Raw genomic sequence first — 27,886 nt, forward strand, 5'->3', positions numbered from 1 at the left:
TGAATTTTGCTTGCAGCTTTAAAAAGGCAAACTCCCCATTTATCAGATTTTTTTTAAGTATTATTAGAATAAAGTCATATTCATTTGATAAGACTTAGAATGCTGAATTGTAATTTTATGGTGGTATTAGGTGCTTATTTTTAATTAATAATTTATGATTACTGTTTGAAGGAAAAAAAAAACGCAGTGTGGCCCTATACGTTTAAAAAAAACAAAAAACTACTGTATAATTTGACACGAAGTGTTGCAGGTCTGCAGATTACCACTAGATGTCACCATCTTAATATCAGTCAATGCCAGGTTAGTATGACAACACAAGCAACGAAACATTCATAATTATGTAAGCAATAAGTGTATACGAAAAAGCACGTGATGTATTTTCATGCTGCCTTCATCAGGTCGAATGCTCTTCGGCACACTCAGCTCCTTTTGCCCATCAGACCCACAAAGGTTTGAAACCTGTGGACTAGAAATTGAAGGCAAAAAAAAAAAAGTAAACAGTGTTAGTTTTTTCCTACACATTTTAATCAAGTCTTTACTTACGTTTACGTGCTGCCTGACTTCTTGTGGCTTTAGAGAAATGTAGACATGTATATTAAAAAAAAAAAAAAAAAACGTTTCCAAAGCTAGTTTTTATACATGTTATCAAATTTCAGGCTCACCAGTGTTTTTCTTGAAAAATCGTTGTGGTGGTTTCCTGGCCATCCTTGTCAATATATCTTCAACTAAATGTGACTTTTCACATTTGCGCTAGTAAAATTGAAAAAAAGGGCAAATTTAAATTCAGTCGTTTTATTTAAATATATAAATGTGGAAAAAAATATTTCTTACCTGACTTGAATGCTTGTCTCCATCCAGACAGAAAATGTTAGACAGCAGTAGAAGCAAAATAACGATTTTGATCATTTCCATTGTAATCCACTTTATTCTGCAGTTTAGCGCACTCTTGCTACCTTCTGCCAATGGGGAGTGAGCACAGCTATGATGATGCTGAATATGATGAGGGTGATGATAAAGATGCATCATGGGAGGGTGTTTACCTCCACGCATAATTAATTACACACACATCTCTCAATTTTCTCTGCACCTTGCGTCATTAAATAAGCAATTTTCACGTTCCTCGAGAGACGTTTATGAATTATGACAGCAGCTCACTCACATCCAATTTAATCCTCATACGCTATAACCTTCCGTACTGTCTGTCATAAAATAGTCCTTTTCTTAGCAATGAAATGTACAAGTACTCATGTAGTGCTGCTCCCACAATTTGGTACAACTATGTCATACACAGTGGAAATTATATGTAGAATACCATGCAACGCCACGAAGAAATCAATGCACACTACAGTGTTCAAGTTGGTTGGTGAATGGCAATGTAAGATGGCCGCCAGACAGCGATTAAAATGAATCATTTATTCAATTTCAGCTAAAGTCATAAGGGAATCATACAGTGAATTAAATTAGTTCATGGTAAATCCAATTTTATATTTATGAATTTTTATTTTCGTCACCCAAAAAAAAAAAAAAGTGGTGTTTACATACATTTGGACCCTCTGCGGCCGCCGTTGTCTGCACTCTGACACGCCTCTAATATCGCAACAAAACGATTATCAGCCGCCACGTTTGACAGCAACTCAGCCAAGAGTCTAAAGTATAAACTTGAAATGGAATAAATACGCTCAATTCATCGTTTGAGTCGACATTCGTCCCGGACGGGAAGAATGTTGCCTTCATCGTCTCTTGTGGTCTACTTCCTGCTTGTAGCTAGCGTTCACGTGACGTTCGCCGCCAAACAGATACCGAGGCGAAGGCTGAAGTTGACCGACGATGAGGTGAGGCGAGCGGGCTTGGAGCCCCGCGACAACTTGGTGGACCAGAGAAGCTCCGGTAGTCTGGAGCCTGGAGAACCCGCTGCCGCGTTCACGGTGCCGACTTTGAATGGAGAGTTTGTGTACCAGCCAGGAGTGGCGGGTTCAGCAGGGGTCTCAGTGGTCATCCACGCTTTTACCAACAAGTCTGCTTTCCTTGAGTGTTTGTGGAGCTCCTCGGCATCCTTGGCCAGCCTTGTGGAAGAACTGCCCGCCAGCGCTCAGGTGCTCTTCCTATCTCTGGACGACTCTGCGGTCACGGACGCGCTCTGGATGCGGGAAAGGCTGCACGACGCCGCCACCAAGCATGGGTGACAGACTCACTACTCCTACTACATAAATAATAGTGGCGAATAGCGAAAATCCTCACATAACTGACATCCATGAAATGTATTTGGGGGGCTTAAAAGTTTGTTCAAAAAACGCTGATAAACTTCTAAATGTGTTTTCCACCAAAAAAAAGCAACAATTTGAGGGAAAAGCCCCTGAAAATAAATAAATACAACCATTGCTAGCTAAAGTTAAAAAAATATATATACTTTTGTATGTTCAGATAAAAAAAGAAGAGGAAAAGGGTGAATTCGGGATTCTTAGATGGGTCAAAAAGCATGTAAGCTAGGGAGGAAATGAAAATCAAATCACATTTACCTTTTGGGGTAATGCATTTTATACATCTAAATAAATATTACCTATAATGTAATGGTAAATTGAGTGCACTTAATTGGAACACATATGTGTTCCATAAATAAATAATAATTATTTAAAATTTAGAAAATATTCCAATGAGTAATATATATTTTATATAGTTTGCACAATAAATGCATAATATTCAGATCATAAATATTTTTACAATGCAAATTGCAGAAGATGGACACAATTGTGGCCACAGTTGGTCACCACATTGTTACTGCAATGAACTACTAATAGATGCTTTGCAAATACACATTAATTGTCATTTATGCAGTAAGAAAAAAAGAGGCTGCCAGACATATTACTTTTCAAATTTTTACAGATTCAAAGCATTAAATATAGCAGTATGTATGTTATTTATTTATGTGTGATTGTGTTTGTCTTTTTTCAGTCAAAAGGAGGTTTTATCCAGACTTCACGTGTCTCCGGTGCCGGTATTTGCTGTTGGCAACTGGATCGCCAGCGTCTTGTACTCCTGGGCCTGCGTGGGGCACAACTGTGGCCTAGCCCAGGCTGTGTTCACTTCACAGGGTGAGTGACTCGACCCCCCTCGACCCCTCGAAAAAATGTGGTATCAAACATCCATTGTAAAACCCCATAAAAAAAATGTTACACATAACTCAACCCTGCAAGCTTAAGAAGGTGCTCTCCATTTCCGCAGGATGGGATTTTCCCGTAATCGTCAAACGACTGGACGCAAGATACGACTGGCTGACAGGTCGCTGGGCTCAGACGAGGTACGAACTGAGGGACGCGGGGGACGGCTGCGAGCCGTCGCCGTCTGTGGAGGGTGCCGTCGCCTGGTTGTCAGAGGGGAACTGCTCCTTCTTCACCAAGGTGACGTTAAAATCATGAATACAGTCAGTCAATATGTTTGATTGTAAATTAGGCAATATAAGCGGTATAATTATTGAATTGGACCTGTGATAGTATTTTAGCAAAATATAATATAAACAGCTCTCCACAGGTCCAAAATATGGCCAAGTCCGACGCGTCTGGCGTGCTTGTCTACGCCCTCGCAGGAAACGCCATCCAGGACATGAACTGCGTGGACACAGAGTGTCTTACGCCACTTGACCTGCCCGCAGCCATGGTGCACGTCCATCCGGCCGTCAGCCGTGCGCTCAGGTCTGATCGCCGCACAAAAGCCTTAATCCACCACCATGGAGATGACATTTTAATGCTGTTATTGAAACCTTTGATAAGCATCGATAGCAGATACACATGAAGGTCATTCGGATTAATGCTGATGCCAAACATTACTAATGACACTTGAACCTGTCCAACACATTATAAACGTTGAGTAAAAGTCATCGTAACTATCATTATATATATTTTTTAGTAAGAAAAAAAGCACTGTACAGTACTGTAATTTATAATAAGGTACAGTAATAGCATCATTAAAAAGAATTACAGAATTAAAAGATTTGGGCATCATAATTCAATGGGAATTGTGCCGCTCCTATTGGTGTGTGCGCCTTGGCCATCAGGGGGCAGTATAATACATATCAGTAAGTATTTTGCAAATTTATCCTGAAGTCACTTTTTTTTTTTTTAGGGAAAAAGTGAGAACAAAGGATGATTTTATTTTAAATAAAGTTGTTATTTTTTAAGTATACAGCAAACTCATTTTCTTCTAGAAAATAAATTGTCATAAAATAAAATTTAAAAAAAGTAGTAATATTTTGGGGGGAAGGTCTTCCCATTTTTTAAGAATTAAAAAAATGGGAAGGTCTTCCCATTTTTTAAGAATTAAAAATATCTTAATCCAGAATACCGTAAGTCATGATGTTGTGATAATAAAATTAGACTTTGTTTCAAGAAAAAAAATCATCAAATCAAAAGTCAGAGATTACAAAGTCACATTTTTTAAAGATACAAGTAAAAAAAAAAAAAAAAAAATCTCGTTACATTCTTTTGAGAAAAAAAGTAATAACAAAAATAAGTTTCCCTATAAAAAAAATGTAATTTTACGAGAATAAAATTACATTTTTCTAGATAAAAAAACAAATCCTAAAAAGAGAAAAAGTAGTAATTTGGGTGGAACGTTCCATTTTTTGAGAATTTTTGCAAATATTGATAAAGAAAAACAAAATTGTAATGTATTGCACAAGTAATTTTTTTTTCAAGGAAAAGTCACATTAATTAAGAGATTAAAAAGTAAAAGCAGTAAATTTTCCATGTTAAAAAGAATAGATTTAAAATAGCTCAAGATAAATTAGAAAAACATCACAATTTAATTAATTAATTAAATTAATTTTCATTTATGCATTTAAATTGCATTTTTATTGTTTATTTTGTTATTCAAACAAGTTATAAATAAGTCTAGTGTTCCACGTTATATGTTCCAATTTTAATGTGCTGTGTTTGTGTTTTTTTGTTTTTTTTTTTGACAGGTCAGGTGTGGGTGTGAACGTGTCTTTCCAGACCACCCCATCTCCCAACTTCTTCATCGGCATCGACCAGCAGGGGGCGCTGGCCGAGATGGGCTGGTTCCTCTACCCCTCCTTCAGCTTCCTCAACTGGCAGGCACAGTGGTGAGTGACTGCACTAGATGGGCCTGATAACAATCTGAAAATGACTCAACCCTGGCATTAGTTGCGTTGTATTGTTTCTACATCTTGAACAAAGAGGGGTGCTAAGGATGTCAGCGACCAGCAGAGAGAGGGTGCTGTTAACTCAGACTTGCTGCCGAGACGGGCAATGAAAACAAACTATTTGAGGGTATGCACATATACTGTACATTATAATATAAATAAATATGTTTGTGTTCAGGTTTGACTTCTCCACAGCTCTGCAGCTGAAACTGGAATCTCCCGCAACTGTAGTGTCCGTCTTTGCCAACGTGCAAATGCAAGGGGACAAAGGGGCCGTTGCTGATGTCAACATGCCGCTAGGTGGCGCTATTTTGCCTTTTGAACACAGCAGACATATACACAAAAACATGAAAACACAAGATGCTGCTTTAGGCCACAATTTACGAATTACGAACATGTTCACAGAATGACTTCAACTTGAATATGTAGGTCGCACTTTGTAGTGACAATCCTCCTCCACTGTTTGTGTGTGAGCAGACTTATCTACATTCGACACGCTGATGTTGGACGCGTCATTGTCATGTCCCGGCAGCAGAGACGCGTCGTGTCCTCAGTGGGATCACACGGTTCAACTTTTTGTCTGCTGCGATCACCTGGGACCGTATTGCCACGTCGAGCTGGGACGCTGGATCACCGCTTTCCGAAGGTGGGGCCACCCAACAAAAGTATTTGATCATATTAGCGCTTTTCTTGAAAATATTTTTATGTAACGTTTTGAGTTTGAAAAATACTGTCCTTTTTGCTTGAAAAAAACCAAAACAAAACATTTTGTTTAATTAAAAAAAAAAAAAAAAAAAGAAAACTTTTTATCTTGCAAAATATAACTTTTTGGCAAAATACAGCTTTATCTCACAAATAAAAAAAAAATCTATGATGAAAAATCGACATTTCATATCTTGCAGTTTTTGACCTGAAAATGTTTTATTTTGTCTTGAAAATGTTGTTGTTTATATCTCAAAGTAGAACTTGCTATCCTGAAAATTGCAATTGTTTAATCTTGTAAAATATTGAGTTTTTAAAAATTAAATTAATAATTGTTTTTGTTCGGAAATATACAACTTTTTATCTTCTTCTTTTATCCTCAGGAATTAAAACTTTCTATCGCCAAAAAAACAAAACAAAAAAAACAATCTCAAAAACAGATATTTTGTTATTAGTTATTATTATTATTATTGTTATTATTGTTATTATTATTAATTTTAAATCCAAAAAGCCATTTTTGTCTAAACAAAAAACATTTTTTAATTTTATAAAATGAATCTTTATCTGACAAATTTTTATTTGAAAAATGTTTTTTTTTTTTAATCTTGAAAAATAATATTTTTGTGTTAAAAATGATTCATTTTAAAAAAAAGAAAAAGAAAAAAAGGATTTTTGTGTCTCAGTAGTCATATAATTTATAATATTTGTTTCTGTAACGAAAAAGACCACTTTTTGTTTCGTACAATATAACTCTTTGTGGCCCAAATACTCTTTTATTTTTTTTATTTTTTTTTTTTTTACAGTACATGTTTCAAAACAATAAATATGACATGAATATTGTATCGCAAATTCACCACAATCCCACCTCTCTTGTTGATATCATTTGTGTGATTTTTTTCTTTTTTTTTTGGCAGAAGGATTGGTCGCTGGCAGACAGACGTGTCTCCGCTCCTTCCGGTGCTGGACGCCGGTGTTTGCCGCTTCACCATGAAGACGGCACCGTGGGCCATGCCCTGGATGGTTTCCCTCAACCTGAGGTTCAGCGTCGCCAACCGCACAGGTACAATTGGGCTTGGTGAAGCAGCATGTGGTTCAAGACAATTTGTGATGATTATGAACACAATTTTTTCAATATCCCATTGTTCCATCAGAAGAGAAGCTCCGCCCTTTCCGAGTAATGTCACTGTACGACGGCGGAACATTTGACAAGACGTACAATCAGCGCTACCCGCCAATCAAGTTCCCGGTGCCCGCCTCCGCCAAAAAGGTAAAACACGTTATCTACAAGATGGCGGATGGTAACTTCTGACAGCGTGCGACCCGCAGGTGGAGCTCTACGCCGTCATCACGGGACACGGCAGCGACGACAACGGGTGCGGAGAGTTCTGCGTCACCTCGCACCACTTCCTGGTCAACGCCGTTCACAACAACACGCGATCCTTCGACTCTGCGGGTGAGCAGCGCTGTTGTTGGAGGCTCTAGTCATTTTACTCGGCACTAATTGGCAGAATACAAGCAAAAAAAAAATCTGAAATATAATGAAATATTACATTTTAATTAAGAGAATCATTTTGGGGTAGAAAAAATGTCCTAGAGTGATGAGGGGAAAAGTATGGTAATGATAACGTAATTAAATTATGATGTACAAGCATATGCAGGTATAATAATTTTGTAATATTAACACAAGGTGTCATTTTATGACAATATTTAGAATAATGTTGAGTTTAAATTTAAACTAAAGAAAAAAGTCAATCAAGTATGAAGTCGGAATTTACGTACAGAACTTGCCATTTTACGAGGTTTGAGAAAAGTTGTTATTATGATTATACAGTGACAATTTAATAGAAAAAGTTGCAATTTAGCACTTTGTACTTTGAAGAAAGTTGCAATTTTACGCAAATTTACCCATTTATTTAGTAGCAGAATTTATATATTACGTGAATATTAGACAATGACGGCATATTTTAAATGTATTAATTGTAACGTGACGTTAATTAATTAACATGGATAGTCATAAGTCGTAAAGATAAGAAAAAATATGAGTAAAATAATACAAAATTTTGAGTTGTGATTTCATGAAATTAAATTGGGATTTTTACAAGAAAAGCTGGCATTTTTATGATCATACACATGCAATTTATCATTTTACAGTATTTTTTTTTAAATAAAGTTGTTCATTCATGTCATTTTACGATAAATGTTTTATTTTATATGAAAAGTCATTACAGTAGGCATGTTTTAATTATATTCATATTATTAGGTGAAGTAAGTTATCATGAATTTGAAATATTTTATGTGGGCAAAAAAGGCTTCTTTTTTTTATACAGTAATAGTTGCATCAGAGAAACATTTTAATTTTATGGGAAAAAATGTATGACTGACTGAAGTTATTTTAAGAGAAAAGTTGTCATTTTTAGAGCATAAAATCCGAAATCAACATGAAAAGAAGCCATTTTGTGACAAAAAAAAAAAGTCACAAGAATAATGTATACTTGCGAGAATGATGTAATGAGTGCGAGTACATTTGAAATATTAAGAGAAAGTTATCAGTTTATGAGAAGCTTTAAATTCCAAATATTGAGAGGACAAAGTCATCATTTTACGCGGAGAAAAAGCATCAATTATTTGAAGGAAAATAAAGTAGTAATTTTCCCAGCGACTTAATGACAACAAATTGATTGCCGCTCTTTGTGGGTTGGCGCAGGTTCAGCGCTGGGCTGTGCCGAGCGCGTGAATGAGGGCGGCGTACCCAACGAGCACGGCACGTGGTTGTACGGCCGCGGGGGCTGGTGTGACGGGCTGCAGGTGGACCCTTGGAGGCTCGACGTCACCGCGCAGGTACAAGTCACTACTTAAAGTACGCTCGACCCGCGCATGAAAGTCGTATCATGGCCGCTCAGTACAATATGGCGTACCTGTGCTTTGCCAATGTAATGTAATTATAATAACACTTGGAATGGCGATAATCATAATAATGATAATAATGTCATGTTTTTGTGGGTGTGAATGCTCTTTGCAGTTGGATGTTAGCGGTCAGGCATCCAACACGGTTCGGTACTTCGGTCTGTTCAACGGGAAGGATCCGAACCCGACTCAGCAGCCAGGTTACATCGTCATGTCGTCTTTCCTCATCTTCTACAAATGAACGGAAAACAATTTCCTCCTTCAAAATTAAGCAATTGATTCATGTCCTGTGGCTGTAATTTATAGTTATTGTTATATTTATTTAAAAAAAAATCTTAACAATTAATTAGGGATGTTCAATACCACTTTGTTTCAGACCTCTGTCGTGAGTACCAATACCTTAAAATAAGGCTGGGTATCGGCCCGATACTGACACTTGGTCCATTCATGGTTTAAAATGTGAACTTGAATCATCTATAAACATCTATAATTATTAGTATTATTAATTATTTACTACTGTTAACAAAAATTCCAGTGTAACAAGGGTAATTAAAAAATATGTTTTATTTATGCCATTAAACAGTATTTAAAAAAAAACATTAAAAAAAAATATAAGTACAAAAAGTTAGTGTTCAAGTACATAACATAAGTAACATCAACATTTTCTTTCTCTTCTTTGGTAACAATTTAAACATCATTAAAGTCATGCTTTTTGATCATGGATGCAAATTTACCAAGTACATGATGATGATGATGATGATGATGATGATGATGACATTATATATAGTTGAGGTTAGACTCGCACGCAGGTTTGTTTGCATCTCTTCTCATTGTCAAACTGGTTGGCGTTGCCGTGACAACCTCCAAACCAGAACTGAGCACAGGCGTTAGCCTCGGAGTCGTAGTACCAGCGCACCACGTAGTCTCGACACGGACCCGGGTCCAATGGCGCCTGGCAGAGCTCTGACGGTGCCAAAAGAAACCAGAAAAAAAAAGATACAGCTTAAATCATTTTCTTTTATAGATTGGAAAACACTTCCATCACATGGATTATAACAAAACCTGTCATTTCAACACTACAAAGTACTTTTTTAGTCAGGTTAAGAAGAAAAAAATCTAAATATTAGGGGGGGGAAAGGAGTACTATTACAAAAATAAATTAAAATTATTAGGAGAAAATAGGCATTATAATACAAAAAAATTATTCTGACTATTAGAAAGAGGTAAATTTTTTAGTTTTATCTAGTTTATTTTACAGTTAATTATTTTTAGGTGCAGAAGTCATAATTTTATTAGAAAACTTTATTTTAAAAACTATCAAAATATGTGGTTGCACAACTTCCTTTTAAGGAATACAGTGGAGTGCAAAGAATTCAATTCAATACAATAGTGTTTCAAGTAGTTTAGTAATATCTACCATGTTAAGAATTCTTCAAGCTGTTTAGTGTATGATGTTTAATGGTATCTTGTTTTGAAATCACTGCTTTTAATTTGGAAGTTTCCTGTTTCACATTCTCTGTTTGTCATTCATCTCATAAGCAGTGCAGTAGTCAATGACGATATACTATATGATATACAAAGATCTGTCTGCACTTCAGAGCTAATTAAATTGTTGAGTACAACTGAAGACTTATGTGCTCTCTTACCGGAGCAGCCTGTGGCGGTCAATAAATGCAAAGTAACCATTTAAGCCTTTAAATCCTGACTGAATAACGGCTACAAGAGCAGGGGCCCATACCAGTCTCGATATCCGTCATGAGTACCGATACAGTCACATCCCTAATTTTTATTAAAAGTATAAAAATGGCATCACTCACCAGGGGTGGTTTGTGGATTCTCTTGCGGCGTTTTGACAGTGGGAGCAGTTTGCCCGTTGACGACCACCTTTGGCGTGTATTGGCTGGGGGCCTTGCCGTCTGGTCTCAAAGGTTGTCTGTCAAAGAACGGAAGTCTCTGCTCTCCCGATGAGCTCCGGTCGTCCGTCTTCGGTCTCGGAGTGGTCGTTTGTCTACCGGGATAAGATGGTGGTGGGCGCGGCTGTCCAACAGAAGGCACATTTATGTCTAAGTGATGCTAAGCTAATTTAGCATACAGATGGCAAAAGTCAACCATGATGGAGACGGATGATGACAACAAAATCAAGGAACGATATCTGTTCCTGTAAAGCTGGGGAGGTCTCGAGCACAAACTTTCTTAATAGCGCCCCCGTGATATTGGAACAATCTCAAAAAGTCATGCCCGTAAACGCACAGGAAGTCTGCCATTTTGGTTTGAAATGACCATTTTTGGGTCACTTTCCGTTTGTAGGAAAGCTTCAACAACATTACACATTTTGTCCAGTTGTGACTGTACTTGAAGCTAACCATATGGATTATGCTAACTTTTCAAGCAATAGCTCATTATTGTGCTGGAAATGGGTCTATTTGTTGTCCTCACCGTCACATGAATCCTGCGGAAGTCTCCCGTGAAGGTCGGCGTGTCGACGTCGGTCCTGGTCCAGGGAGGCTGCCGGACGTCACTACTGGTGACCTCCGGAAGTCTTGGAGGAAGTTCACCACTTGGGATTGAGCGGAAAAAAACGCTGATTCTGTCCTCACAGATGTGGCTCAGGAGTTTCTTCTCCAGAGCTTAAATGGGGAAAAGAATCATTGGTACAAAGAGAGTGAAAAGGAGGTTGAAGCTAAATAAGCTCTGCAGTTTTGTCTGATGGGAACATTCAGATATGTACATGAATACAGGTAAGCGTAAACTACCATGTTTGCTATCAGCTATACTTCAACAACAAAACATTGTCAGCTCTAGCTCACAAGAATTGATTACCCTTTAAAGTAGCAGTTTTGTCTGATTAGAACATTCAGATGTCAACGGAAATAGAGGTAAGCCTAACCTAGCATGTTTTTGGAAAGGTTTAGAAGGTATAGCATTTTAGCTCACTAGCAACTAGTAACTCAACTACAGTACGTGCAATTTTGTCTTGTAAGAATGCTAAGATGTCACCTTCCAGCTCGTAATCTTCACAAACAAAAAACTGTGCAGTTTAATAGTTTGCTAGAAGCTAGTAACTTGAACGGAATGAGCAATTTTGTCTTAAAACCTTTGTGCTAGCATGTCAGCACTCAGCACCATAGGCGCTAGTAACCTGTAACTAAACGTGCAGCATTGGTGAGAACCTCGCAGTAAACAAAAAAACAAAAACAAATCATACTATTGTTAGAGTCAACACATTACCTCACTAGCAGCTAACAACTGACCCTCTATTTTTAATAGTGCTTCTCATTGGAGTCGTGGGGAGTGAGAGCCAATCCCAACGCATGCATGGTTTTGGAATGTAGGAATAAGCCCGTGTACTTTAGCAAGGTCAGAACATTCAAACTCCACACAGAAAGGCCAGAGCACAGATTCACGCTTCAGAACTGTGAAGCAGACGTGCTAACCACGTGGTCAAAGTGCTGCCCAGCTAGCAAACTTCCATAACAAATGGCACCACATTCACCTGGCAGCGTTTTGAAGTCATCAATGAGGTACACGTGGTCTGCGTCCGGTTCCGAAGCCATGAGGTCCAGCTCCTTCTTGAACTCGCCAAAAAATGGGTCGCTGGTGTTCACCACCCCGATCACAAACATCTCGATGTCACTCGCCCGGGCCTCCCTCACCGCGCTCTCAAGACTGACCGAGTCTCTCTTGTCGGCCTGGCCATCGGTGATGACCACAGCCACTTTCCTGACGCCCGGCCGAGCCACCCGGAACAGTCTGTTGGCCTGGTGAATGGCGCTGCCTGTGAAGGTTCCCTCGCCCAGATAGGTCATGGAGCGCACCGCTGCCTTCACCTGGTCCCGAGACGCATCCTGGCTGAGGCTGACTACCACCACGTTGATGTGGCTGTAGAGCACCACGCCCACCCGGGTAGTGTCCCGACCCACTGACGCCCGGTCCACCAGGGCGCTCACAAAGTCCTTGACGACCTCAAAATTGTCGGGGCCCACGCTCTCGGAGCTGTCAATGACGAACACCAACTCAAGGGGGCTCTGGCGGCAGGTCACCCCACAATCTGGGATGAAAGACTTGAAGGGTCAACACAAGCCAAGAAAACGGAAAAACTTTGTCATATTTTTGACTTACTGCAAATGGATCGCACAATTTTGATGACTTCTTCCCTCTGCAAAATGGAAAAATGCAAGTTTTCATCAATGCTTGTATGGATCATAATTTTTTGTTTGTTTTTAATTCAGCTCCCAAGTTTGGTAGGGGTATCTACCATGTGTAGATTCAAAAGTCTCAATGAACCATGCTCTAAATGCACAGGAAGTCAGCCATTTTGGTTTGAAGGAAGACCTTTGGGTGAACTGTCCATTTCTAGGTATGTGTCAAAGACAAACTTGTCTTAACCAGTTTCACTGAGCTACATGTAATTTGGTAGGCGTGTCTATCATGAGTAGACCCACAAAAAGACACCATGCTTGAAAACGCACAGAAAGTTGGCCAATTTGGTTTGAAGCGGGAAAGCCGTTTTTCAGGGATTTAGATGGCGTAGCTCGAAGAGTTAGAAAACATTAGCATCCAGGTTGTTTGATCATAATGACTGGACACACGGAAATCAAGATTGGACCTATTTTATGAACTACTGTGGGTCATTTTTGAAGATGATTTATGACTGAGTTGCAACCTTAAGTAGTACTCCAGAAAACAACTGATTCAAGTGTCAGTTGGACACCAAGTAGCATTTGGGGTGCGGAACTTCTATTGGACAAGCTCCCACCTTGAGAGTCACTCATGTACATGGGTGTCGTGTTATGAGAAAGACCTACCGTAAGTCCAGGTTCTCCTTTTTGTCCGACTCTACCCTGTGATTTAAAACAGAGTATGTTAGCATATATTCTTTGATAGTGGAAATTTCAGAAAATGCCATTTAAAGATCAAATAAAAGAATTTGATTCCTTCAAATGGTTACTGTATCGAACTGTTGTCAAAGAGAGATCTGAGAACAATGGTGAGGATGCCAATTTACTGGTCTACATTTCTACTGTTTCGGTTGTGACCGAAAGGAAAATATTCTGCAAAATCATCTTCTTGGATGCCTGCCGATCGCACTACCTGGTGAGCTGTACCAGGCAACTGGGAGACCTTGGGGCCAGACCTAGATCCAATGTCTCTCACATCTCTGGTATAAAGCCACTGACACAATTGCTCCAAAAGGAAACAATGCAATCTTATGCCTCAAGTACCAGCAAGTTGTGATTAACAACAAAATCACGTACTGAAGGCCCGCTAACTCCTGGTTCTCCTGTCGTCCCTCTGTCTCCCTTTTTCCCTTTCTCTCCAGGAAAGCCTCGGTCACCCTGCAGGAAGAAAGTACCATCTATCTTGTCAGTCTTGTACCACAAATCAGTAAACTGAAGGTGGAATGGTTGCAAAGCTAGAATGTGTCAGCATGGACAATTTTACAGTACCTTATCACCCTGTAGTCCGACTCCAGTTGGACCCCTTGGGCCAGGGATCCCCTGAAATCCAGGCTCCCCCTGTAGATAAATCCAATTGTGACGTTTATATTTTGGAAATGATTGGACAAAAAGTGGAATCAGCTGGTTATTGGTTTACCTTTTGCCCTTGGATGCCTTCGCCTGGGGGTCCCTGTGGACCCGGAGGTCCTGTTATGCCAATGGATCCCTACAGGGATAAAGCAACGAGGACTTATGCTCCCACCTCTGGATTCATGTGTACAAAAATGATGATTCTGGCACTAACTACCTTTGGCCCGTGGAGTCCAATTCCCGGTGGTCCTGCAGGTCCAGAAGGTCCAGGCAGGCCTCTGTCTCCCTGGAGTAAAAGAGATAAAATTATATTCTTATTATCATTCCTCAACGTACTTCATCTTTACCTTTGCTCCAGGTAGGCCGACACCTTCTGCTCCGGTCTCTCCTGTCAAGCCAGGATGTCCCGGAGGACCCTGAGGCCAAGAGTTTAGAATGAAGATGTATAAAAACTTGATACTGATGCTGGACTTTGATACTCACAGGAGGGCCCGGAAAACCTTCACCTTTACCCCCAGGCAAACCCGAAGACCCCGGTGGCCCTCTGTCACCCTTAAAAAAAAAAAAAAAAAAAAAAAACACACATTGTCATCTCTGTGGCTTACGACCAGATCAAGTACCTTAACTCACCTTGGGTCCAGTTATACCCCGCCCCGGTTCGCCCACAGCTCCAGCGAGGCCTTGCGGGCCTGGATCTCCCTGAACAGAAAAGGAACGGACATTGTCATTCAAGTTTCATACAGTGGTGCCTTGACTTAGGAGTGCCACAACAGTGCTGATGTTTTTTAGAGGCTTGGCCAGAACAGATTAATGGCCTTTCCATTCATTTCAGTGGGCAAAGTTGTTTTGATATACTAGATTTGAATCACCAGCATAGTCACGGAACAAATTAAACTTGAAGTCAAGATACCAAAGTAGATGTCACACTGTTTTACCTTGGCACCAGGTAGTCCCCTCCCTGGTTGTCCAGGTGCACCGGGTGGCCCGATAAATCCTGGATCCCCCTACATACAAAAACACATCAAACTTGGGAAGCCCTACTCGCAAAGTGCCCAAGATGACTTTTTCGGAAGTCAGTCCTTACCTTGGGCCCAACTGGCCCCACAGGACCAACAGCACCTGGTTGGCCTCTGGACCCTCGGTCCCCTCTGGCTCCCTGGCAAAAGACTTTGTGGATTAATTTAGTCTTCTGTCTCCCTTCCAAGCAACTTTTTGACTGACACATCACACATTCAAACCAACAAGGCTATCATCATCATTGGAGCCATTTCCCCTGATTTCTCAACCCCTGTGCCTTGGCCAAATGCTATACCAGGGTTTGTTTGCTAATAGTGCCATTGGAGATTTTGCCACCTGGAAGTACGTGTGACTTCAAGGTGTTTGACAAGATCATGAAAAGCTTCACCTTCTCTCCAGGGGCGCCTTTACCAGGACTGCCATCCGGTCCTCTGGGCCCTGGAAACCCGATGTCTCCCTGGTATTGAAAAATGACATTAATAGTGAATTAATATTCTTTTGTGTAAAGTGTTAGTAATTTGTAGTCCGAACAGGATCATTGGTGGTACCTTTTGTCCCGGGATTCCGTCTTCTCCCGGCTGACCAGGTGTGCCTGGAAGGCCCTCAGCTCCCACGTCCCCCTGAGGAATAATATCAAAGTCAAGTGATGGCATTTTATGAGGTGAGATTATGCATGCTTACTTTTGGACCTGGCACTCCGACACCTCTCTCACCGGCTGGTCCTGGTATTCCAGGAAATCCCTGATTTCCCTACATTTCACACAAAAACATTCTTATAGTTTTTTTTCTTTTTTTTTCTACTAAACAATGAGGTGCCTCATGATAGCAAACACAATTGTTTACAGTTACGTCCAACAATAACCTTGGATAATGAGCCACATGCCACTTCGTAGTGTCATTAATAACCCAACCAGCCTGACAGGTTTGATTGACAGGCCAGTTTTACAGCATTTGCATATAGAACAATGTCAACGTAATCAAAATGCTAAACAGCTGAAATGTCCATCAGGGTTAGCATAGCCACAAACGAGCGCCTTCCCCTGCCTTACCTTGGGTCCCGGAATTCCCACACCTGTACCTCCTCTGAGGCCTGCGGGTCCGGGCGGGCCTTGATCACCCTGAAGGAAAGAGAGACACTGTTAGTTTGCAACACTACAGATTATTTTGATAGTTCCTATTTTTTTTTATTTTGTACTTTTTCTCCTTGGATTCCGACTCCAAAAGCTCCGGCTGGACCTGGCAACCCAGGTGGGCCGCCACTACCCTGAGAATAAAAATCGCGTTAAACCATCTTAGCCTCTCAGCAATCTGCACTAATATTTGCCATTCTCTGCAGAGGATAAAGAATATATGCCTGTATTGTGTATTGTAAAATTTCCATTCCTCAAAGCGTTTTACCACGACCACATACATGCTATTTGTTAGCTCATCTATGGTGTTTTGCCTTATGCGTTAGCATAATAATGTTTTAGTTTGTAGAGTTAACAGTAAACTGGAACTGAAGTTGAACCCCTAGTTTATATACTGTACATGCCACCAGATAGCAGAGCAGTTTTTTTTTTTTTTTTTTTGTTTTTTTTTTTTTTTTTTTTTTTTTTTTTTTTTTTTTTTTAACCTTGTCGCCTTTGAACCCGATGCCAGGTAGCCCACGATTCCCCCGGGGTCCTTCAAATCCTCGATCTCCCTGGAACATGTCAATACAGAAATGAATACGATTATATTAGCCATAGTTTGTTGATGTGTACAGCTATTTAAATATACCTATAGTATTATTAAAAGCACATGTATTGTACTTAACTAAAGTTAAAGTCATTTTAATAATATGCACAATTTGAACCTTATATTCAGTGATTCTTTGTCATACCACTAGAGGGAGCCCACATACAACATTTTTGAGAATCACGTCACTACATGATGTGTTTGTTATTTAAATGGAAACAAAAGTCCCACCTTGGGTCCTGGCAATCCTTCTCCAGGTGGTCCCGGGTTGCCTCGAGTTCCGGGTGGTCCTACAGGACCCTGAAACAAGAGCGCAAAATGTACATGTGTAGAAACAAATGTGAAGATGAAGTGAAATGCCTCCTATGGGCCACACAGTAGCAGTGTGCATGTACTGTAACGTTGTGTCCTATTTCCTTTTAGTGCTTGGCCTGGGACCAGTGTTTCCCTCACTGCTCTTTTTCTATTTTGGACTCTGAAATGTATTTACCTGACATAGCCTCCCACAAGCCATGAAACATTTCTTCTTAATTCAGTACACACTGTACTTACTGGGATACAGATTAATTATTATTAATGCACCATATGCTGCAGTGGAAATGTCACGTAAGTGGAAGTGTGGAATGAAAATTTAAAAACTATATTTTTCATGACATTTTCATCATAAAATAGAATGTGTATTGCAGTAAATAATTACAATTGTACAATGGTTGTAGTTGTTATTATTTTTATATATTTAATATTTTAATTATTCAATCATTATTGTTCATCAAGCAAATAGTATTTTCAAAATTTTCACCTTTATTTTTGACTGAAAAAAAAAATCAGTCCCCAAAGCCGAGTTAATAAAAAATCTATCTAAATGATTTTTAATTAAAAAAAAATTATTTTTTTTTTATTATCAATCATCAATTGTGATGAAGCACAAACCTATGATGCAATATGAAATATTGTAATATAACAAATTAAAATACAAAGATACACATTGTGTCGATACTCACAGGTAGTCCTGTTTCTCCAGTACCGACCGGGCCAGTTAGTCCAGGTCTTCCCTGGTTGCCTTTTTCTCCCTAAAAACATGAATATTTGTTACAATATTTTACATTATGGTTCACATTTTGATTTATTGTTGTAATAAATGATGGTAATGAGTCACCTTGGCTCCTGGGAAGCCAATCCCAAAGTCTCCTGGTGGTCCAGAATTACCGCTTGGCCCTCTGTCACCCTGTCAACAATAACATTTAATTAGAAATTGACATATTTTAATTCAGAATATAATTTGCCCTATAATCAAGTCAAACAGTTTATAGTTGCAACCTTTTTGTATCATTTTAATGATACCAAAGTGAAGACTTTATGAATACTTCTTTGTGAACTCTTCTCTGAATTAATGCCTGAAATTCTCCCATGTGCTATAAATCAATTCATATTTCCCCTTCATAAAGACAGCTTTGTCCGAAGGTCAGGGGTCGGCCCGAGGGCTCGTTCGTTAAAGGTCGTTTACTGTATGTGCGTGATTGTGTGACACACAAGGCAATGACATTGACAAAGTGCAGTCCTCCATGCATCATCTGTGGGAAAATACCCTTTAAAATGTCTCCAAATATCCAATCGTGATGCTGTTTTTCTTTTTTGACGTTTTACAACTTTATCATGATCCTCACTTGACAAACCAATAGTAGTTAGTTCGGAATAAGAAAAAAAATCCCTAAATTGGTAATTTTTCCTGCTTCCTGAGACTTTTTTGTGGGTCCACTCATGACAGACACGTCCACCACATTTCATGTTGCGAAATGAAGCTAATCATTAGCTGGATTTTCCCAAAACTTGAGAGATGCTACAGAGCCGATTTTTGGTGGCTTGCCAGGTGTATATTACACCCGGGTGAACATGTCTGTAAAATTTGTCTGGTGGAATTCCAGTTCAAACAATTGCATGTTTACATAAGCCAAAAATTACTTTTTGTCCAGTTGGTCCCTCAGGTCCAATGTCTCCAGGTGGTCCAATCTCACCCTGCAAAATATATTTCATGTATTAATCCAACATCGAAATGATATTTTACCAATACTACCACTTTTGCATTAATTTTCAAAAGTAAGTGTAGATCAAAGTAAACGCCACCGGCTTTCATGTTCTATAGCTTTTCACAGCAAAACACGTTTTATTCGAACAAGCGAGCGTCCAGGTCGCTGCGCTAATCCCGCCGCACAAAGTCCAAGAAAAATATCCTGCGAGCCTGGATTCACTGCTTTTGGATTGAGGATTAGCCAGAAGCCAATATTCACATTCCATGAGTGCAGAGGTGAATATAGACAAATTCTGCTTCCACTCTTCACGTATGGCACACTTTGATGTACACGTTTTGTAGCAGAAAGGATGCTTGGGGAGAATATGTTGCCATTTTTGTTAATAGTAACATAACAGTACAAAGAAGAGTGGGAAATATTTCATAAATACAGTAGTACCAAGCTCGGAGTGAAGTTCTAGTTTTTGTTGTATTTTTCACACAAAAAAAGAAATTAAGTCAGAATTTTACGAGAAAAAAAAGAACATTCTAACAAGGTATAGACCTAATGATGACAATAAAGTTGAAAAGTTACAAGAGTTAATCATCAATATTTTACACACGTACAAAACATTCTGACACAAAATATGGATATTTTTTGGAGGAAAAAATGTTAAATACAAGATTTAATTGCTTGGATAAGAGAGAGCGAGAAAAAAGATAATTCTGACACAAGACAGACCTAAAGATATGAGAATAAAGTTGAAAAAAAAAAATAATTCGAGAAACTAGCCAAATGGATATGAAAATGAAGTTGGAATATTTCATATGTTTTTAAAAAAGAAATCTAGAAAGTTTTATTAGGCTATTAATTCAAAATGAGTAAATACATAAATTACTTACAATTATTTTATTCCTATAATTTTACGATTCTATCTCATTGAATAAAGCACGCCTCTGCAAATCTAAAAAATTTTGCAAAATTGGAAAAAAAAAATATTCCTGCAATATTACAGCTTTGGTTGTAAATTCATCACAATTTTTCTTCTAAAATTTCTGACTTTATTCTCTTAACTTAAGATTTATTTTTGTAATATTGCAACTATATTTTCGTGAAGTGCTGCTTTTTTTCTATAGAAATGTGTGATGTGCAACACAAAATATTTATTCAGTAGGGTGCTCATTGAATTACGGTAATAAAATTCAAATGTTTTGATTCGATATGTGAAAACTTAGCCTCAAATATTGCACCTGTTTTCCTTTCAGTCCTTGTGGTCCGATAGGCCCTTCCAGACCCTGAAAGATGACACCTTATTGATTATTACGAGCGCTAATTGGCAGCATCAAATTAAATAATAGTTTTAGCTACTCACATACCGGGTCACCTTTCCCGCCAGGAGGCCCGCATTCTCCTCTGTCCCCCTTAAAAGGAACCGTTTACAAATCATTTACTGTATGTGTTTCCATATACAGTATTCATCATTTATTGAATAAGGCACCCACCTTGCTACCTTTAAAACCCGGACGTCCCTGCAAGACAGCCATTCACAATTAACTGTCTCACCTCAAAAAAATAGCACGAGATGAGACAAGGTTTACCTCGGGGCCACCACTTCCTGGTTGACCATCCACACCGGGCTCCCCCTTGAGTGGCAACATCAAACCCATAAACATCCACAAATTGGCTTTTTAGATAATTGAATAGTTGATTGCCTACCCTGGCGCCTTTGGGACCAGGTGTCCCTCTGAAACCTGGATCCCCTTTTCGGCCCTGGAATGAGACATTTTCAATTTACAAAGTTTTAAGTTTCATTAAGCAGAATTGGCATCAATCCTTTCAATATGTACTTAAATAGACTTACAGAAACGTGTTTAAAGAAAACAAGAGGCTGAACGGAGGGACCTCAAGCGGCTGAGATTTTTCAGAATTGACACAGAATTAGCCATATTTCTTGTTGACAGGTACTTTATCACCTCTTTTACATTTTTAAATGACACTCGCACGACTGTATATTCCTAAAATGACATCATCAAAAAGGTAACTTTCAGTGGTATAGTAGCACACTCCATTTCGAATAAGTCATGCTACCAACTTAGCAGCTGCGGCTAATGTTGGGTTGTTGTCAGTGCTGTTATTTTGTTGATGCTGGACAGCTTGCCTTGTGACATGTTATCATGACTAAATGCTTTGCTAATCGTATGCCATTTATTTGAGGAAAAAAGCGCTCATGGACATGAGGCTTCATTCAAATCTTGCTATCGGTTTTAACACTGCAAACTTCCTGTTTAAGAAAAATACAAACTTAAATACAAAAGTAAAAAATAAATAAATATAGAAACATAAAGTAAAAACACGTTTTTGACCACAGTAAACAATTTTCTTAACGAGAACTACCGATGGGGAGTATCTTGCTTTTCCAAATATGTTGCTTCGTTGTCGTTAGCTAGCTAGCTTTGGCTCAATTTGCTCCTTCCTCCATGTCACTGCTGTACTTGTTTTTTACGTCTTTAAAAGTTGCCAAGATCATGGTTGACTTTCCCTCCCTCTAATAATGTGTTTTTTCATCATCCACAAAGGTAAAAAAAAAAAAAAAAAAAAAAGTAACAAGCCTGTTTTGGTAAAGTGAGGAGAAAGCACAGACTTTTTTTCATTTTTAAAAAGCCCTCAGAAAAATACTCACGTAAGATACCTGAAACATCTGCTTAATTACTTCACTGCCATGAACGGTATATAAATATATGTATATTAGTATATATAAAAAGCTCACCTGAGCTCCTGGTGGGCCTGGCTCTCCGCCTTCACACAAACACACCTGCATTTCTGGACACTAAAAATAAGAACATGAGAAATAATAAGTCAAAATGATCATTTGCGCTGTTGAAGTTGAATTAAATTGATGCGTTAAAAAAAATAAAAAATAAAAAAAACAAACACATACCTCTTGTAATACGACTGAGCCCTGGAAGGAAAACAATAAACATGAGACTGAAGTCAGTGAATACAGAGCACAGCAGCAATGTAGCTAGACTATGTATACCTGGAAACATCAAGAAGATAATTTAACAAGTAGTCTTACATTAACCTAATTTACTTATTTTGTAAACATCTAACATAAGAAGAAACAAGTCTTTGCTGAACCAGACATAATTGCTTAAAGGGATACTTGACTTATTGAGCCATTTTCAGGAGTAAAAAGTTCACATTTTGTCTATAATTAATGCGTTAACGTCATTATTTTTCATGTACAATTAATACCTTTAAAAACTATTTTGTCCACTTGCTGTCGACTGATGATGACATCACCTGTGCTGAGGAAGTAGGTAACGACCAATCATGGCTCACCTGTTTTCTGGGTTTGTTTAGTAAACTGAGCCATGATTGTTCTAAACCTCAATGAAATTGAGGGGGAAAAAAATTGACAAACCTAATATACGTTTTTTGGTAATCATCAAAAACAGAAAAAAACGAATATACATATTTTCATAAAAACTGCGGCTTTGATAAGATACTTTTTTTGTAAACATCAATGCAGGAAAAGCCTTCAATGAGCATAAATACTCTCCAAAACTGTTTTTTGTAAACATCAAAGACAGGTAGTCTTTGATGAACCTAACCTACATTTTTTTTTGTAAACATCAAAGGCAGTTAGGGTCTTTTTTGGATCCAACATATTTGTTTTTCTAAAGCTCAAAGAATTTTCTTTTGTCTTTGATGAACCTAACCTACATTTTTGTGTAAACATCAAAGCCAGTTAGGGTCTTTGATGAACCCAACACAATTTTTTTCCTGGACCTCAAAGAATTTTTTTTTTCTTCGATGGAACTAACCAACATTTTTGCATAAACATCAAAGTCAGTTAGGGTCTTTGATGAACCCAACACAATTTTTTCCCGTACCTCAAAGAATTTTTTTTGTCTTTGATAAACCTAACCTACATTTTTTGGAAACACCAAAGGCAGTTAGGGTCTTTGATGAACCCAACATAATTTTTTCCTAAACCTCAAGGATATTTTTTTTTTGTATTTGGTGAACCTAACCTATGTTTTTGTGTAAACATCATAGGCAGTTAGGGTCTTTGATGAACCCAACACGTTTTTTTTTCCCCAAAAGCTCAAAGAATTTTTTTTTATTGTCTTTGATGAGCCAAACATATATATAGATATTTTAAATCAAAGACACAGATCTGCACTCACCATCTCTTTGAGCAGCTTCGGCTCCATCTGAGGGTCTTGGAGGCTTTGCACAAACTGCTGAGCCGGCGCACTGGCCACGGCCCTCAGCTTGGCGCTGTTGCCCCCCTGCTGGGCGATGTGCGACAGCCCCACCGCGAAAATCTTCACGCCGTGCTCCTTGGCCTGGATGGCGGCCGCCACCACGTCGGGGTTCCGCGGGTGGTCCACGCCGTCCGTCATCAGCACGGCCACGCGGACGTTGTCGTCCAGGGTCTCCTTCACCAGCATTTCCGTCGCATTTCCGATGGCGTAGGTGGTGTACGTGCCGTGGCCGATGTAGCTCATGACGCTGACTCGGCCGTGGAAGGCGTCCAGGTTGGTCCACTCCGAGAAGCGCTGCTCCACCGACACGGAGCTGCTGTACTGCAAGGCGGCCATTCGCACGCTCAGCGTCCAGCCGGCGACCTGCAGCATGGACAGACGCGTGCTGAAGCCCAGCACGAACGCCTTCTGCTTCTCAAACAAGCTGATTTTGGCACTCTCGGAGCTGTCCAGGATGAAGACCACCTCCAGGGAGCACGGGCGACCTGCTGCACACAAATACAACACTAAGGCCACTGGATGTGGTTTTACTGATCAAAAACAATTTGATTAGGCCTACGTTTGGTAAACAACTCAACACTTTTTTTTTTCTTTTTTTTTGCCAGATCCATCATACCAGCATCTACTGAAATTCAAACAGAATTTGCTTCTCACTCCCACTGCTTGTCGAATCAGTGGATGCCGGTGTCTGTGGACCTCACACTGCCTCATTTATCCTTCCCTCCTTCCTCTCTTTAGTTTTTCCTCTGGTCTCTTGAGATCTCCTTAATCTATTGGAATTTAGAGGTTTCTGGGGTTGGCATAAGACTCTGGTTTTGTAACCATGTAGGTGGCAGGCGGTGTTTAGTTGGTGCTGGATTTCACTTTGATACATCTTTCTTTCCTTTGACCTTTCCTCTGGTCTCCTGACCTTCTGAACTTTACGACTCCGGCGAGTCTCTGAAGTATCCGGTTAAGGTGAAGGGTAATGGGATTTTTATTAGGTTTTAGGTAAACTAATGAGTACAAATTTACACACGCACACACACCTACACGCACACAAATGCGCACATACGCACACAAAAAAAAAGAGCAATGAGAGCAATGATATGCAGAGAGAGAGAGCAATGATGATAAGATGTTGAATTGGTAAGACTGCAACTCAACAATTCTGAGCTCTCTCTCAAAAAGAAAAAAACAACACATTTTGATACCAACATTAGTATTAGCATTAGTATCTTTGATAGAACCCTAACGTGATTTTTTATTTTTTATTTTTGTAAAAGATTCAAACATAGCATACATTATTCCTGAACACCAAGACAACTTTGTGTGTTTGATAAATCTGGAGAAAGTTTTTCGTAAACATCTCAAACCAACAAGTTTTGTTTAAAAAACAAAACAAAACCCCCCAAAGCATTAGACTTGAAAACGTAACATGGGTCTTTGTAAACATCCCAACCTAACATACAAGTGTCTTTGATAAACCTTTAAAAAACATTTTTGTAAACATCAAAGGCAATTTTATCTTTGTAAACCATAGCCTAGGTTTCTCACAAATTCCAACCAAAGTTGCATTGTTCATCAGCATCAAAGACAACCTTGTGTCTTTGATGAACCTAACGAACGTATTTCCGTAAACATCCCAAGGGTGAAATATCAGGATGGACCTAAATCTAAAACCATCAAAACAATTTAGAGTCTTAGATAAAACTAACTAACTAACTTGAATTTGCCAGAGGTTATCACCTGCAGCTCATTCTCTATTTTAATTAGGGTACCCATTGACAGTAAGTTATCTGTATCACCAGCAAAGGTACAGTATATTCACGGTCAAAAATAGATCACCTATGAAGGGGGTTGATAACAGACATTCCTGATTGGGACATATATGCTCCAATATAAACAAATAAAGAATTGATTCTGCGGCTTGGTACCAAATAACTAACAGTACATAAATATTAGGGGTGTTTAAAAAAAAAAATCGATTCGGCGATATACCGCGATACTACATCGCGCGATTCTCGAATCGATTCAATAATCGGCAGAATCGATTTTTTTTTTTTTTTTCGAAATTTTTTTTTTTTTTTTTTTTCGAATTTTTTTTTTTTTTTTTTTTTAGGATTCACACCTTGAGCATGGAAGAATGTTATATGAACGGCACATTAAGCCTTAATATTTTTATTTTAATGCTGTTCAAATGTGAAACAGATTGCAAACTGTTTGTGTACAGTGGCTCACGGTTATAAGCCTCAAGTTTTAGATAAATATATTCATACAAATCTTACAGTGTACATGTACAAATTTACTGATAGTATTTTCTAAATTTGAATGGAAAAAAATCGCAACAATCGACTTATAAATTCGTATCGGGATTAATCGGTATCGAATCGTGACCATTCGTATCGGGATTAATCGGTATCGAATCGAATCGTGACCTGTGAATCGTGATACGAATCGAATCGTCAGGTACTAGGCAATTCACACCCCTAATAAATATCCATCCATCCATTTTCTTAACTGCTTGTCCTCACAAGGGTCGTGGGGGTGCTGGAGCCTATCCCAGCTGGCTTCGGGCAGTGGGCGGGGTGCACCCTGAACTGGTTGCCATCCAATCGCAGAATACATAAATATATAAATAATAACAATAAATAAATAACCCCCTTACCATTTGGCCCATCTTCATACAACTTGTAGTTATTCCTGCGTCCGTTGCGCCTCTGGGCGGTGTTCCGGTGTGGTAGAGCACAAAACAGGAGGAGGATCCACACGATTCCCCTCAATTTGCACGCCTCCATCCCAACTTATATGGGGGTACAATTCAAACAAAAAACAAGCAGGACAAAATAAGTGGAATGCGCATTACATTTGAATATACAGTATTTACTGTTATTATGATATATTTTACGTGCATAAATACAAAATAGCAGTGTCAAGGTTCATATTGTAACAAATGCAATGAAGCAAGCAGTTGTGATTTTTTTTTTTTTTTACATGTAAAGTTTCACATAAAACAGACAAAAAGTTGCACAAATGTTGAAACATTTACCCAAAATGTCATTGGGCCGAGGCCACTTGTTGCAGTCCGGTCAGCTGGGGTTCTTTCGGGGGCATCCCGTCTTGTAAAACCCAACACAGACTGACTGTGGGTAAAGCTGATGTGCGCTTTTGTGTTTGTGTGCATATGTGTGTGCGTATGAGTGTGTGCCAGGGAGGGCGGGGTCGTCTCTGATTTACCGTTTAGTTCCATAATAAAAAATATGGATCCCAAAACTCCAAGTAGCACATTTTCCACTAGCTTAAGTGTTTTTTTTTCGTCCCTCCTCCTGTGTTTTCAGCTGTTGCACATTCAATGTTCTACTGTACATGAACAAAAAAAAAAAGCAAACAACAAGCTAACAAGAATTCCACTCTCGCCCCCTAATGTGGAAAACAGATAAGCTGTTTTTTCATACAAATAGGAAGCTTATTTCAAGCAAGAGCTGCTATAAAGTGCCAAATGTAGTGTCAGTTTTAACTACGTTAACATTTAACCAAATAAATACTGTCCATACATACATTCTGATAATTATGATGTTAATCAAAATAATCGTACAAAAAGTATTATAATAATAATCATCTGTAATCTGTTATCATCACATTGAAAAGGGTATGATAAAAGTAATCGTAATAATAATAAAGTATAAATATAAATATATTACTTTAATAATTAAAATATGTGTAAACATATTCATAGTACTGTATATAACGTATGTAAAGTAATAATTATTATTATTTAAAAAAATATATACGTGTTGTTTTTTTATACAGCTGGCACGGGTTTGATTTCAGGTCAGTACAAAGACAGTAGACACGTGATTTGTAGTAATCAATAACATATTTTAAAGTTGGAATGGGGTGAATCAGTAAAGATTATTTGATATGGTTTTCAATATGAGGGTGGGAAATTCAAGGATGATTCAACTTGAAAGTGTTTGATTCATTTCAACTCAGTTGAATTTTGATTTGATTCGATTTGATACTGCTCAGTTTGAGGCCGCATGATCCAATGATTTTTTGTTGTTGTCATTTTACATACATTTGAATGAACTTACTCAGTAGGCTACTGTAAAAGTGCCATTTTCTTCTAAGATACATTTCTGCAATAAAACAATCATGTATATGTAGAAAATCTCTAAAATGTATGAAATTTATTGTGTAAATTTGGGGATGTTGCTTTGAAAATTTGATTTCTTTTTTTTTTTTTTAATTCTTGGAAAGTGGGAAAAAGTTCTGAATGAGCTGAACACTTTGAATTTGAAATCTGAGAGATGGGTAACTTTTTTTTTTTTTTTGGTCTTAATTTCAGTGCTTGAATTTCTTTTTTGGAGAGTGAAAAATCTGAGATTCAAATAGGCCTACTAATTATTTTAAATTTGGACGAGTTTAAATTGATGGAAAAATGTGGAAGGACGGTGAAAAACGGTGAGATGATGATGCTGAAATAACAATCAGAATATTTTTGGGGACATAGAATATCAAATGTGTGAATGCTCTTCAGTATTCTTATAATAATAAAACACAAATTTAAATAGTGTATATATGGTCTCGTCATAATAGGAT

The 27,886-nt window shown here is 38.6% G+C and overlaps 2 protein-coding genes across 5 annotated transcripts; one reads left to right on the forward strand and one right to left on the reverse strand.

The window, feature by feature from the left end:
• Positions 1-1,561: 1,561 nt before the first annotated feature.
• On the forward strand, positions 1,562-10,451 carry LOC144021866 (uncharacterized). 2 transcript variants are annotated; one of them, XM_077526070.1, is made up of 12 exons: positions 1,562-2,179; positions 2,950-3,089; positions 3,220-3,395; positions 3,526-3,686; positions 4,955-5,095; positions 5,334-5,455; positions 5,633-5,801; positions 6,772-6,917; positions 7,009-7,124; positions 7,184-7,310; positions 8,562-8,695; positions 8,877-10,451. In XM_077526070.1, exons 1-12 carry the CDS (start codon positions 1,722-1,724, stop codon positions 9,000-9,002), a joined length of 2,016 nt encoding a protein of 671 aa, XP_077382196.1. In that variant the 5' UTR covers positions 1,562-1,721; the 3' UTR covers positions 9,003-10,451. The 2 variants fall into 2 exon arrangements, with proteins under 2 accessions (XP_077382196.1, XP_077382197.1); XM_077526071.1 differs by having other exon boundaries at positions 6,775-6,917.
• col28a1b (collagen, type XXVIII, alpha 1b) lies at positions 9,341-26,593 on the reverse strand. 3 transcript variants are annotated; one of them, XM_077526069.1, is made up of 35 exons: positions 26,334-26,593; positions 25,953-26,087; positions 23,225-23,790; positions 21,970-21,990; positions 21,799-21,858; positions 20,748-20,801; positions 20,630-20,674; positions 20,534-20,560; positions 20,408-20,452; positions 20,282-20,326; positions 18,985-19,038; positions 18,182-18,250; positions 18,027-18,095; positions 17,257-17,325; positions 16,922-16,990; positions 16,502-16,570; positions 16,356-16,424; positions 15,988-16,056; positions 15,855-15,926; positions 15,695-15,763; positions 15,374-15,445; positions 15,225-15,293; positions 14,920-14,988; positions 14,773-14,841; positions 14,637-14,705; positions 14,507-14,575; positions 14,357-14,425; positions 14,209-14,277; positions 14,017-14,097; positions 13,567-13,602; positions 12,881-12,917; positions 12,255-12,809; positions 11,198-11,388; positions 10,579-10,798; positions 9,341-9,724 (listed from the first exon to the last, which is right to left on the reverse strand). In XM_077526069.1, exons 2-35 carry the CDS (start codon positions 26,080-26,082, stop codon positions 9,555-9,557), a joined length of 3,516 nt encoding a protein of 1,171 aa, XP_077382195.1. In that variant the 5' UTR covers positions 26,083-26,087; positions 26,334-26,593; the 3' UTR covers positions 9,341-9,554. The 3 variants fall into 3 exon arrangements, with proteins under 3 accessions (XP_077382195.1, XP_077382193.1, XP_077382194.1); XM_077526067.1 differs by having other exon boundaries at positions 23,225-23,793; XM_077526068.1 differs by lacking the exon at positions 26,334-26,593 and having other exon boundaries at positions 23,225-23,793; positions 25,953-26,095.
• Positions 26,594-27,886: the final 1,293 nt, after the last annotated feature.

Source organism: Festucalex cinctus, chromosome 7 (assembly GCF_051991245.1).
Source record: "Festucalex cinctus isolate MCC-2025b chromosome 7, RoL_Fcin_1.0, whole genome shotgun sequence".
In the NCBI taxonomy this organism is placed as follows: domain Eukaryota; kingdom Metazoa; phylum Chordata; class Actinopteri; order Syngnathiformes; family Syngnathidae; genus Festucalex; species Festucalex cinctus.

What these genes read in the sequence shown, in the direction of transcription:
- LOC144021866 (XM_077526070.1), top strand. Translation starts at nt 1,722, where the DNA reads ATGTTGCCTTCATCGTCTCTTGTGGTCTACTTCCTGCTTGTAGCTAGC. An exon ending in CTCAACTGGCAGGCACAGTG is followed by an intron (nt 5,096 to 5,333) that starts GTGAGTGACTGC and finishes GTTTGTGTTCAG; the next exon opens with GTTTGACTTCTCCACAGCTC. An exon ending in CAGCGTCGCCAACCGCACAG is followed by an intron (nt 6,918 to 7,008) that starts GTACAATTGGGC and finishes TTGTTCCATCAG; the next exon opens with AAGAGAAGCTCCGCCCTTTC.
- col28a1b (XM_077526067.1), bottom strand. Translation starts at nt 26,082, where the DNA reads ATGGAGGCGTGCAAATTGAGGGGAATCGTGTGGATCCTCCTCCTGTTT. An exon ending in TGGGAATTCCGGGACCCAAG is followed by an intron (nt 16,057 to 16,355) that starts GTAAGGCAGGGG and finishes TGTGAAATGTAG; the next exon opens with GGAAATCAGGGATTTCCTGG. An exon ending in TTGGACTCCACGGGCCAAAG is followed by an intron (nt 14,426 to 14,506) that starts GTAGTTAGTGCC and finishes TTATCCCTGTAG; the next exon opens with GGATCCATTGGCATAACAGG.